The sequence below is a fragment of the Etheostoma spectabile genome, chromosome 20 (genome assembly GCF_008692095.1).
Source record: "Etheostoma spectabile isolate EspeVRDwgs_2016 chromosome 20, UIUC_Espe_1.0, whole genome shotgun sequence".
Taxonomy (NCBI): Eukaryota; Metazoa; Chordata; class Actinopteri; order Perciformes; family Percidae; genus Etheostoma; species Etheostoma spectabile.
The window spans coordinates 25,193,511-25,207,226 of record NC_045752.1 but is presented as its reverse complement, the minus strand read 5'-3'; the positions used below and the strand labels follow the sequence as shown (position 1 = coordinate 25,207,226).

Below are 13,716 nucleotides of genomic sequence, written 5' to 3'. Positions count from 1 at the left end.
TATATATATATTTTCATATATATATGTGTATGTACACACATACATATATATATATATTCATATTCGGATCAAAGCTGAGCTGTCATTTTACCATGCATCAGATCTGTGGTCTGGGCCTGGTAACCAATATTTTGGTTTACTACTTTCTTTGTAGTTTATTCCATTGGTTGGCACATTACAGTGGACTAAAAATTTAGATTTTTATAAAAAGGGTACTGCAGATATTGATATGTAAATATATATATGAGTGACCATAATTCATAGTACAATGACAACCATGACAATGGAACAAACTATCTGCAAGTTCAATTCTGCCTGAACCACCTATTTTGATTTAAGGTGTTGCTCAGTTTCCAAAAACTAAACCACTTTTCTTGCCCAATGCCTCCCCCTCCTGGTCATTTAATGGGTACTTTAACAAGTAATAAAAGGAAAAGCAGGTGTAATTAATAATACTAATAATGTCTGGATACAAATTAGCCACTTTAGTTTTAAGGTCCTGGTATTGTGCATGTTGGCTTACTGTCACACTGTCATGGTTTCAACAGAACAGAGCCATTGTTAACCCTTGTGTTGTCTTCCCGCCAAAATTGAAAATCAACAATTTTCTTGACGCTTTTTCTTGATCTTTTTAACTTTTTCCATACGTTTGACAATTTTTTTCAATGTTTCACTTTTCTGACGTTTAACACTACGTAACATTAACTTATTTACTTTAGTTTTACAGTTATTTTTGTAATGTTTGGTAACAAGATAAGGAAATTATACCTAATGTTTGAGTTGGAAAAGCAGAAATTAGGAATTATTTAGACAAAAATTAAAGGAATGTATGTTGATGGATAATCACAGACTGGAATAAGTAAACTTTATAAAAGCACTTAAGGGGTTAATGCCATTAGTAACACCTGTAATTTTCCTATTATGACTCAAAATGCCTGTTAAAAAAGGCTTGTAATAGAAAAGAGAAAAGTCAGATGCCCCCTTAAAGTAACCTTGTTGATGCTAATGTGGCTCATCGTGGCTCAACAGCGTTTAGACTGTAATATTGTGTGGATAACCGCAGTAATAAACTTTATAGAAATACCTCAAATGCACTGAAACCTTAATGTCCCTACTATTTTACAAGCCTTTACAATTCAAAACGCTTTGATTCAGCTAACTAGCCAATTTGAAAATACATCTCCATTTCTTGTTTCCCTTTCAATTATCTTGTATTTTACAATATCCCAGTTTACTAAGCTTATACATCAAGGGTTTTTAATCTTTTGTTGAGGACATAACATCATCGTAACTTACTTTTTTGTTGGTAGTAAAACTTTTACAATGGTGTCATTATTGTTTTCAGTGAATATCCGTTCAAGTGTTTGGTGTGGGTTCAGTGAGTGGTAGCAGGTTGCTATATTTAGCTGTGTTGGCTTAGTAATATTGCCAAGACGTGCTCACACCTCCAAACCCAGCAGAGCAACTGCAGCATGTTCTGGTCCTGAAAATACTTTCCTCTCTTGTTTTCCCACAACCAGTCTGTTGTAAATACACCGTTTTAAAACAAAAGCAAGGAGGAAAGGCTGGGGCTGGCCAGTTTGACACTACACAACCCTTTTAGAATAAGGGAAGACTCAAATAAAGCAAGTTGGTCTTATCCTCAAGCTTAACAAGACTATGACTATAAGTTAATATTGATATGTACATGTCTTCAGGCCAGGACCCTTAAAGCCTGAGAATAAAGCTTGAGAGTATTGGGGCAAATTGGACAATGTACAGTCTAGCTATGAACCACTTCCTGTTTGGCAAAGAAGCATAGAAATTTGCCACCTTTCAACGCCCACACGGAATGATGGAAAAAAAAAAAAAGCTTTGCAAAGGGTTCATATTATACTGACCAATTTTGAAGTCAATCGAGTTAAATGTATAGGAGCGTAACCCCTGGAATACGTGGAAATGATAACAAAATGTTTGTGTTTTCAATTAAAAATGTCTGACTTCCAGTTGCATTAAGGGTATGGTTCCAAGAGGCTTTTTTGTGAGTCCGGTTATGATACATATGCCTACCAGATTTTATACATCCAGATAAATCTCATGGCAAGGGTTACTTTTTTGAAATTGGCTTTTTAAGCCAATTTGTCACACTAAAGCCCGAGACCCCCATCACATGTAACATCAACTGACAATGTCGGTGCTTGAGCCCTAATAATCCTATCACTTCTGAATGGGCGTCCGTTGACCGACGTCAACAGTGCCTGGGCCCTAATAAAAACCACTGAATGAGATGGTGGGTGCTGTAAATGCACAGTATGTATGTGTCTGTGTTCAGTGAATCTGCCCACCTGTACCAGTTTGTAGAAGTAAGCGTACTGGCGTGCAGTGTTTTTATACTGATTCAGGACATCCTGCACTGCCTGTGTGCCCAGCAGCACCTGCACCTCATCCTGCTGGTAGTAAAGCGGTGTGTCGTACTCCTGAGGAAGACTGCGGATGTATGGCAGCCAGAATGAAGCAGGGTTGGCCCGCTCACACAGCAGGTGGATGGCTAGTGTCACATTGCCCATGGCCTGTAGAATCCTGTCCTGGCTGTACAGAGGACCTGAGACATAGAGGTCACAATCACTTACAGGACACAAGGATGCAAACTCATCAGGGGTAAAAAAGGTGACAAGATGCTCTCCCTCCTGAGAAGATTTTTTAAATATCAGCAGTAAAATGTGGATTAACTGTAGATTTTAGCAAAAGGGTTTAGGGAAAAACTCACCCTAGAATGAATGTTATTACTTCTACAAAAGTATAGCAATCAGTAAGTAATCACTTAAAAAATCTGTCAAGAAAGCGCAAAGCTTGGTTCCAAATGATCACAAATGTTGCCACCCATCTTGCATTTATTCACACAATTTAGTAATATTAGTACAGTGCCCGTTTGTAACGGACGATTGCTTGGCAGTCGCCCCACAGCTCTGGAATGCACTGCCAGAGACCCTAAGGGCCCCACAAACTGTGGAGATTTTTAAGAAGGGCCTAAAGACATTCCTATTTCAAAAGGCCTTTTAACAGTCATAGTTTTAATTTTAGTCTTATGGTGTTTTATTGCTATTTGTTGATTTTGTTATATTCTGGGAACTGTTTTTAACTCCTTGCTACTGTAGCACTTTGAGATTTCAGTTGAAATGTAAAGGGCATTATAAATAAAATGTATTATTATTACTATTCTGACTGGCGCTAACACCGCCGTGCTAATACACGCTAATTGCTAACATAGGATCCATGACATATGCCAGGAACCGCAAGTCTGACTTCCTCATAATGGAAATATGCACTTTAACTTTGGCAAAACACCCGTCCCCTGAATTGTTAGATTGGGACTAGGGTGGTGCCAATCGACGATAAAGTGATGGCTGGCCGACATCACAAAGGAGAGCCACCATCGTGATGCCACGCCCCCCCGCCCTGTCAGACACATGCTAATCTTAGTCGCGGGCGCTGGACGGTAAATTGACAACTGCGTCGGGCTTTGTGCTGTGCTGCACAGGGTGCAAGATGGGGCCCGTTAAGTGGAAGCTACCATTTTAAAATACTAGATGTCAGCTAGGGATGAGCGAGTACAGCATTATCTGTATCTGTTTACCACATGAATTATCTGTATCCGGATCCGGGGGGGCAGTGACAGTAAAAAAAAAAAAACATCTCCGATGGCAGAGACGCAACGGGAGTCGCATAAACCAAGCAGCATGTCTGAGACCCCCGTTCACCAGAAATCTACTGGTTACTATGTAAGGACTACAAACCCCACATTCACCAGAAATCTACTGGTACTATGTAAGGACTACAAACCCCACGTTCACCAGAAATCTACTGGTACTATGTAAGGACTACAAACCCCACGTTCACCAGAAATCTACTGGTTACTATGTAAGGACTACAAACCCCACGTTCACCAAAAATCTACTGGGTACTATGTAAGGACTCACAACCCCACGTTCACAAAAATCTACGGTTATATGTAAGGACTAAAACCGAAGTTAAAAACCAAACATGAAGCTGAAGAAACCCTAAACGTTAACGGAACAGATCCGCAGACCCGATTGATTGACATACTCAGTATAACTTTCTTTTTTAAACTTTTTGGTTCTTTTTTCTTTTCTGAATCAAAGCTAGCGGTTAGCCAAGAAGCTAAAGGCGGTGGAGGCTAACCGTACGTTCACACCGCCACCGACTTGAGCGTCTAAAGTTACCGGAAGTCATTTCAATTTCAATGGAAGCTGGCTTCTCTCAGCTGCAGGGAGGGCAAATCTGTCGGCGTCGCTGTTTGGGCTTTTGAGCATGTTGAGCGTCAATCTGAAAGTTGAAATTTTTCAACTTTATGGTAATGAGCTATGACGCGGTTCAGCGGCAAGCCGGCTAACCGCCAGCCGCAATCGGAATATAGACGTCCTTCGCGCTGGCTGATCCTGAGAAACTACGATGTAATCTTCGTTCCTACCAAAACATTAATTCTGAGGACAAGCTCATAATCGCAATTGCTGGGTTACCTTTCGTTATTATATAAGTTGTTTGTACATAGACCAAGTAACTTTCCCCCTGCCGGTCACATCCGCTCACAGTGAAGTCCGGCACGGGTCCCTAGGTTAGTTTGGGTCACTAGCTAGATCAGTCCGGCGGCTGCTTGCTCTGCCTGCACGCCGCTACGGCTCAGCGGCTAACGAGCGAGCTGGTCCTACATCCAACACACTGGAGTCTGGGAAGACAAGGGGGTGGAGATGGGGGCTAGAAATAGAGAGCGAGAGGGCTTTTGAGGAAGGTACATTCAGGTCAAGTCAATTCAAAGCCATGTGACAAGCTAAATTTCCAGCCCGGTCATCGGAGGAGGAGGGAGGTGGGGGCAGAGCAAGGGACTCTATGAGGAGGTAGAGATTAAATGTGGCGTGTGTGTGTGTGTGTGTGTGTGTGTGTGTGTGTGTGTGGTGTGTGTTGTGTGTGTGTGTGTGTGTGTGTGAGAGAGTGTGTGTAGAAGATATCACAAGATGAACCTACTTTAGATGAACCCAGGCCACGTAATCATTTTTAGAACACTAAAAATCACTTTACAGAATTAAGAAAGGAATAAATTCCACACACAATCAAACATTAAAAGCAGCTCTAAAAATGTGAGTTTTGACTTTTGATTTAAAAGGACAGATCGTAGCAGTGGCGGATGTGTTTTTGGGAAGAGAGGGAGGGGCTCTGTAACCCCAGGTCTGGTGCTTGTTCTTGAGTGTGTGGGGTTGGAGCCAGCCTAACATAGGAGGGGGTCACGTTATGGAAATCTTTGTGAGTGAGTAGGGAGGACTATAAACTGTATCTGTGTGGGACAGGTAGTCAGTGGAAGTTCGGAGAACAGGGCGATGTGGTTCCAGAAGCGTGAATGGGGAGCAGATTAGCATTCGATTTTGGATGTACTGGAGTTTATTTAGGACTTTGAATGAGTACCATAATAATGCTATTTCAGTGAAATAGATATTCTAATCCCATAGGGGATTAAATATTAAGGGGGAGCATGTAAAGGATGAAAAAGGACACAAAGCAACAAAATCTGGGGTGTCTAGGGACGAGGAGTGGGGGAGGAGGTGCAGTTGTTGAATTGTTGTGTATTTGTGAGGTATAAACTTAGCCATTAGAGGCATGACCACTGCGAGCGCTTACTCGCATTTGCGACTACAAATAGATGTGTGGTAACTGTGAAATAGATTTGAGTGTGAATAATGTTAGAGTATATTCACACTTTTTCATTCACAGCGATGCTGAGAAAGCATCCTGTTAACTAAACAAGCTGCAGAGGCGACGTCCTCTCTGTGCTCGTTGTACATAAAATACTGCCCACAAAGGATCTGCTGTAAAACCTCTCTGCCCTGGCACAGCCAGATTTGCTCAGATGTGAATGGGGGGTGGCCTGTTACACAACTCCATTCAACACACTACACTTTTTGATCAATAGAAAATGTATTACAAACTAGAAAACATTACAGTAAGCTTGAACAAGGTTGTGTTCACCGTGACTGTATCATTGTACCAATAGCTACAAGTTCACTGTACGCCAACAGTAATAAGCAGTTCCCAATGTGGGCTAAGTCACTCTAAAGCGGATGGATTTATTCTCCAGGGCTCTGTCTGGATTCAGGGGGATACTTAAAAACTTTCTCTAAAACACCTCAGTATTTTTGTGCTGCGATAGAGCCTGCTACCAAAGAAAACTAATAATGGACTAATACATATGAAATAAACAGATAAATACAAACCAAATTCTCTTTCCATTCCAAGTACTTGTAAGCCTGTATTGTTTAATCAATGATGCTCTAACTTAGTCAAAGTTGATGGACATGGTGTTCCCTGAAGTAGAGTTTTTAATGTAAGATGGCGATCATAGTATCTGTAAGAGAATTAACAGTGTTTTTGTTGCAGGTTTACATATCTTATGCACATTTAGAAAATGCCTAAAGGAGTGCACTACTGCATTTATTGTTTTTTTTCTTGGTGGCATAAAAGGTAGCATAAAAGTGTCAGAGAGGAAGAAGTCATTGGTGACTCTGAGAAGGGCTGTTACTGTGCTGGCCTGTGAGCGTAAACTGGATTGAAATGGTTTGAACACATGCATTGGAGATAAGGTGGCGTTTGAGTTGGGAGACCACAATATTTTTGATGGAGGGAAGGGAATATTGGAGAATTGCTCACAGATCCAGGGTTGAGTTCAGTAATATTTTTTTTGTTAATTGGGGGTGGATAGCAGCCAGTTTTGGGGGATTGAGCTGGAGCTGGAGGATGAATTGATTTCAGTTATGTAGTGAGGAGAAAGCTGGGAGAAGTTCTTAGTCAGATGGAAAGGAATGGGAACCAGAACACGTCAAGCTTCTAGTTTCCGCCATGAAGATGGACGCTCTATTGGGACATGGGGGAGAAGTGAGACAGGATGAGCTCTGCAAAGTATTAGTTTTTTTTTTTTTTTAATATCAATGCATTCCTGCTACAGTATACAGGTTATGAAGATCTGAGGGGAACGCTAGCACAAATCTAGCATTAGATTGTGACTAGGACCACAGCACTAAGAAAATGACCAGCATTCAGACAATGCTACAAATGTCCATCTCCACGGTATCCAGACAATGTGGATAAACACTACAGTCAAACATAACTACCATGAACATTTAATCATTAGAACGCAACACTGTCACCTAGTGGAGTCCACTGAAACGGCCATGATTTTCAATAAGGGAGTAACTGGCCTTTAGTTACCCCTTGATGTAAATCATTAGATATATACAGTACGTGAAAGGTTTTAGGCAGGTATGAACATGGAAAAATGGAAGTGTTAATCTAGATGTGCAGAAGTTCCTTTAATTATTTGCAATTATCATATTTGCATATAATATATTGCATACAGTTTTAGCGCAAAATGCCAGTGCTATCCTCAGTGGACTACATTTTAAAAGCACTTTGCGATGGAAAATCAGCATAATAAAAAATGATAAAATGCCAATATGAATGATTGGTTGTAAATGGAAATTCATCAATTACCAAAATGCAGTGAATGAACAGAATAAGAATCTAAATCAAATCAATATTTGGTGTGACACCTTTTGCCTTCAAGACAGCATCCATTCTTCTCGGAACTGCACACAGTTTCTAAAGGAACTCGGCTGGTGGCTTGGAGAACTAACCCTAGATCTTGGGGTGTAGGCTTCTTAAATCCTTCTGTCTCTTCAGTTAATCCCAGACACACTTGATGATGTTGAGATCAGGGCTCTGTGGGGGGGCCATGCCATCCCTTCCAGGAGGTTTGTTCTTCTTTACACTGAAGGTAGTTGTTAACCTTGGCTGTTTGTTTGGGTGTGTTGTCCTGCTGCAAATAATTTGGGGCCAATCATACGCCTCCCTGATGGTATTGCATGAACATTTTTTATTTATGCTCTTTATAGATTCCCTATGGGGAAATTAAAGTTAACACTGTTGTTATTACACACAAGCCCGAAATACAATATATGCTCAGGTCGTATACATGCACTAATGGAGAGATATCAGAGTGGGGGGGGGGGGGGCTGCGACTGCTGAACAGTTGCCCTGAGCTGTTGAGGGGTTTTGGTGACTTGCTCAAGAGCACCTTGGCAGTGCCCAGGAGGTGAACTGGCATCTCTCCAACTCAACTCCCTAGGGACTGAGCTACTGCCACCCCCATGATGGATAGGTACCTGCCTGTATTTCTCAGCATTGAGGACACCATTAATCCTGAACAAATCTCCTACTTCCTTTGCAGAAATGCCAAACTTGCAAGGAACCTCCAGCATGCTTCACTGTTGCCTTCAGGTACATTACTGTAGCGCTCTCCAGGCCTTTGGCAACAAACCGTCTGCTACAGCCAAATGTTTCAAATTTTGACTCATCAGTCCAGTGAACCTGCTGCCATTTTTCTACACCCCAGTGTCTATGTTTTGGTGCATAGTTGAGTCGCTTGGCCTTGTTCCATGTTGGAGGTCTGGCTTTTTGGCTGCAAACCTTGCAGGAAGACACTTCTGGCCAGACTTCTCCAGACAGTAGATGGGTGTACCTGGGTCCCACTGGTTTCTGCCAGTTCTGAGCTGATGTCATGCTGGACATCTTCCGATTTCGAGGGAATAGCCTGATGTGTTTTTCATCTGGTGCACTATTTCTTGGCCGACCATTGCGTCTGCGATCCTCAATGTTGCATGACTTTTGCAGTTTACCTATAAGAATTGATGCTTTTGTGAAGGCAAAGAGAAGTAACGCAAATACTGAAGTGATTTAGATTCTTATTTTGGTTTGCTCACTTTCATTTGCATTATTTATATTTGGAAAGATTCAGTCTACAGCATTTTTGCACCAGCCTAAGACTTTTGCACAGTACTGAGTGTGTGAGAGATATTTTATTATATATATATATATATATATATATATTTTCATATATATATGTGTATGTACACCACATACTATATATATATTCATATTCGGATCAAGCTGAGCTGTCATTTACCATGCATCAGATCTGTGGTCTGGGCCTGGTAACCAATATTTTGGTTTACTTTCTTTGTAGTTTATTCCATTGGTTGGCACATTACAGTGGACTAAAAATTTAGATTTTTATAAAAAGGGTACTGCAGTATTGATATGTAAATATATATATGATGACCATAATTCATAGTACAATGACAACCATGACAATGGAACAAACATCTGCAAGTTCAATTCTGCCTGAACCACCTATTTTGATTTAAGGTGTTGCTCAGTTTCCAAAAACTAACCACTTTTCTTGCCCAATGCCTCCCCTCCTGGTCATTTAATGGGTACTTTAACAAGTAATAAAGGAAAAGCAGGTGTAATTAATAATACTAATAATGTCGGATACAAATTAGCACTTTAGTTTTAAGGTCCTGGTATTGTGCATGTTGGCTTACTGTCACACTGTCATGGTTTCAACAGAACAGAGCATTGTTAACCCTTGTGTTGTCTTCCCGCCAAAATTGAAAATCAACAATTTTCTTGACGCTTTTTCTTGATCTTTTTAACTTTTTCATACGTTTGACAATTTTTTTCAATGTTTCACTTTTTGACGTTTAACACTACGTAACATTAACTTATTTACTTAGTTTTACAGTTATTTTTGTAATGTTTGGTAACAAGATAAGGAAATTATACCTAATGTTTGAGTGGAAAAGCAGAAATTAGGAATTATTTAGACAAAAATTAAAGGAATGTAGTTGATGGATAATCACAGACTGGAATAAGTAAACTTTATAAAAGCATTAAGGGTTAATGCCATTAGTAACACCTGTAATTTTCCTATTAGACTCAAAATGCCTGTTAAAAAAGGTGTATAGAAAAGAGAAAAGTCAGATGCCCCCTTAAAGTAACCTTGTTGATGCTAATGTGGCCTATCGTGTCAACAGCGTTAGACTGTAATATTGTGTGGATAACTGCGTATAAAACTTTATAGAAATACCTCAAAGCACTGAAACCTTAATGTCCCTACTATTTTACAAGCCTTTACAATTCAAAACGCTTGATTCAGCACTAGCCAATTTGAAAATACATCTCCATTTCTTGTTTCCCTTTCAATTATCTTGTATTTTACAATATCCCGTTTACTAAGCTTATACATCAAGTGTTTTTAATCTTTTGTTGAGGACATAACATCATCGTAACTTACCTTTTTGTTGGTAGTAAAACTTTTACAATGGTGTCATTATTGTTTTCAGTGAATATCCGTTCAAGTGTTTGGTGTGGGTTCAGTGAGTGGTAGCAGGTTGCTATTTAGCTGTGTTGGCTTAGTAATATTGCAAGACGTGCTCACACCTCCAAACCAGCAAGCAAACTGCAGCATGTTCTGGTCCTGAAAATACTTTCCTCTTTGTCCCACAACCAGTCTGTTGTAATACACCGTTTTAAAACAAAAGCAAGGAGGAAAGGCTGGGCTGGCCAGTTGACACTACACAACCCTTTTAGAATAAGGGAAGACTCAAATAAAGAAGTTGGTCTTATCCTCAAGCTTAACAAGACTATGACTATAAGTTAATATTGATATGTACATGTCTTCAGGCCAGGACCCTTAAAGCCTGAGAATAAAGCTTGAGAGTATTGGGGCAAATTGGACAATGTACAGTCTAGCTATGAACCACTTCCTGTTTGGCAAAGAAGCATAGAAATGCCACCTTTCAACGCCCACACGAATGATGGAAAAAAAAAAAAGCTTTGCAAGGGTTCATATATACTGACCAATTTTGAAGTCAATCGAGTTAAATGTATAGGAGCGTAACCCTGGAATACGTGGAAATGATAACAAAATGTTTGTGTTTTCAATTAAAAATGTTGACTTCCAGTTGCATTAAGGGTATGGTTCCAAGAGGCTTTTTTTGTGAGTCCGGTTATGATACATATGCTACCAGATTTTATACATCCAGATAAATCTCATGGCAAGGGTTACTTTTTTGAAATTGGCTTTTTAAGCCAATTTGTCACACTAAAGCCCGAGACCCCCATCACATGTAACATCAACGACAATGTCGGTGCTTGAGCCCTAATAATCCTATCACTTCTGAATGGGCGTCCGTTGACCGACGTCAACAGTGCCGGGCCCTAATAAAAACCACTGAATGAGATGGTGGGTGCTGTAAATGCACAGTATGTATGTGTCTGTGTTCAGTGAATCTGCCACCTGTACAAGTTTGTAGAAGTAAGCGTACTGGCGTGCAGTGTTTTTATACTGATTCAGGACATCCTGCACTGTGTGTGCCCAGAGCACCTGCACCTCATCCTGCTGGTAGTAAAGCGGTGTGTCGTACTCCTGAGGAAGACTGCGGAAGTATGGCAGCCAGAATGAAGCAGGGTTGGCCCGCTCACACAGCAGGGGATGGCTAGTGTCACATTGCCATGGCCTGTAGAATCCTGTCCTGGCTGTACAGAGGACCTGAGACATAGAGGTCACAATCACCTTACAGGACACAAGGATGCAAACTATCAGGGGTAAAAAAGGTGACAAGATGCTCTCCCTCCTGAGAAGATTTTTTAAATATCAGCAGTAAAATGTGGATAACTGTAGATTTTAGCAAAAGGGTTTAGGGAAAAACTCACCCTAGAATGATGTTATTACTTCTACAAAAGTATAGTAATCAGTAAGTAATCACTTAAAAAATCTGTCAAGAAAGCGCAAAGCTTGGTTCCAAATGATCACAAATGTTGCCACCCCATCTTGCATTATTCACACAATTTAGTAATATTGTACAGTGCCCGTTTGTAACGGACGATTGCTTGGCAGCGCCCCCACAGCTCTGGAATGCACTGCCAGAGACCCTAAGGGCCCCACAAACTGTGGAGATTTTTAAGAAGGGCCTAAAGACATTCCTATTTCAAAAGGCCTTTTAACAGTCATAGTTTTAATTTTAGTCTTATGGTGTTTTATTGCTATTGTTGATTTGTTATATTTCTGGGAACTGTTTTAACTCCTTGCTACTGTAGCACTTTGAGATTTCAGTTGAAATGTAAAGGGCATTATAAATAAAATGTATTATATTACTATGATGGCGCTAACACGCCGTGCTAAACACGCTAATTGCTAAATAGGATCCAGACATATGCCAGGAACCGCAAGTCTGACTTCCTCATAATGGAATATGCACTTTAACTTTGGCAAAAACCCGTCCCCTGAATTGTTAGATTGGACTAGGGTGGTGCCAATGGACGGTAAAGTGTGGCTGGCCGACATCACAAAGGAGAGCCACCATCGTGATGCCACGCCCCCGCCCTGTCAGACACATGCTAATCTTAGTCGCGGGCGCTGGACGGTAAATTGACAACTGCGTCGGGCTTTGTGCTGTGCTGCACAGGGTGCAAGATGGGGCCCGTTAGTGGAAGCTACCATTTTAAAATACTAGATGTCAGCTAGGGATGAGCGGTACGCATACGTATCTGTTACCAATATTATCTGTATCCGGATCGGGGGGGCAGCTGACAGTAAAAAAAAAAAAACATCTCCGATGGCAGAGACGCCAACGGGAGTCGCATTTAAACCAGCAGCATGTCTGAGACCCACGTTCACCAGAAATCTACTGGTTACTATGTAAGGACTACAACCCCACATTCACCAGAAATCTACTGGTTACTATGTAAGGACTACAACCCCACGTTCACCAGAAATCTACTGGGACTATGTAAGGACTACAAAACCCCAGTTCACCAGAAATCTACTGGTACTATGTAGGACTACAAACCCCACGTTCACCAAAAATCTACTGGTTACTATGTAGGACTACAAACCCCACGTTCACCAAAAATCTACTGGTTACTATGTAAGGACTACAAACCGAAGTTAAAAACAAACCTGAAGCTGAAGAAACCCTAAACGTTAACGGAACAGATCCGCAGACCCGATTGATTGACATACTCAGTATAACTTTCTTTTTTAAACTTTTTGGTTCTTTTTTCTTTTCTGAATCAAAGCTAGCGGTTAGCCAAGAAGCTAAAGGCGGTGGAGGCTAACCGTACGTTCACACCGCCACCGACTTGAGCGTCTAAAGTTACCGGAAGTCATTCATTTTCAATGGAAGCTGGCTTCTCTCAGCTGCAGGGAGCGGCAAATCTGTCGGCGTCGCGTTTTGGGCGTTTTGAGCATGTTGAGCGTCAATCTGAAAGTTGAAATTTTTCAACTTTATGGTAATGAGCTATGACGCGGTTCAGCGGCAAGCAGCGGCTAACGCCAGCCGCCAATCGGAATATAGACGTCCTTCGCGCTGGCTGATCCTGGAGAAACATACGATGTAATCTTTCGTTCCTACCAAAAACATTAATTCTGAGGACAAGCTCATAATCGCAATTGCTGGGTTACCTTTCGTTTATTATATAAAGTTGTTTGTACATAGACACAAGTTAACGTTACCTGCCGGTCACATCCGCTCACAGTGAAGTCCGGCACGGGTCCCTAGGTTAGTTTGGGTCACTAGCTAGATCAGTCCGGCGGCTGCTTGCCTGCCCTGCACGCCGCTACGGCTCAGCGGCTAACGAGCGAGCTAACTGCTAACAGACTCCGTTGCGACCAATTAATAAAACTTCTGTCATATATATGTAATTATAAAGGTTTCTAGTGTCAGTGTAATGGCGTGGCTGCGTGCGCTTCTCCGGTCGGACAGAAACGCCGCCACGTCAGAGCGGCCCAAAGCGTACAAAGCTTCCCGTACTTTTGACAGCGTCCTTGGC

General features: G+C 41.3%; 1 protein-coding gene across 4 annotated transcripts in view; it reads right to left on the bottom strand.

Moving 5' to 3' along the window:
* The window catches only part of setd3 (SET domain containing 3, actin histidine methyltransferase), a 74,318-nt gene that overhangs the window by 39,677 nt on the left and 20,925 nt on the right, over window positions 1-13,716 (bottom strand). For all 4 annotated transcript variants that reach the window (XM_032500655.1, XM_032500653.1, XM_032500654.1 and 1 more), the window contains one exon: window positions 2,325-2,581. In XM_032500655.1, the coding sequence (XP_032356546.1) occupies window positions 2,325-2,581 (257 nt within the window). The remainder of the gene's footprint in view (window positions 1-2,324; window positions 2,582-13,716) is intronic.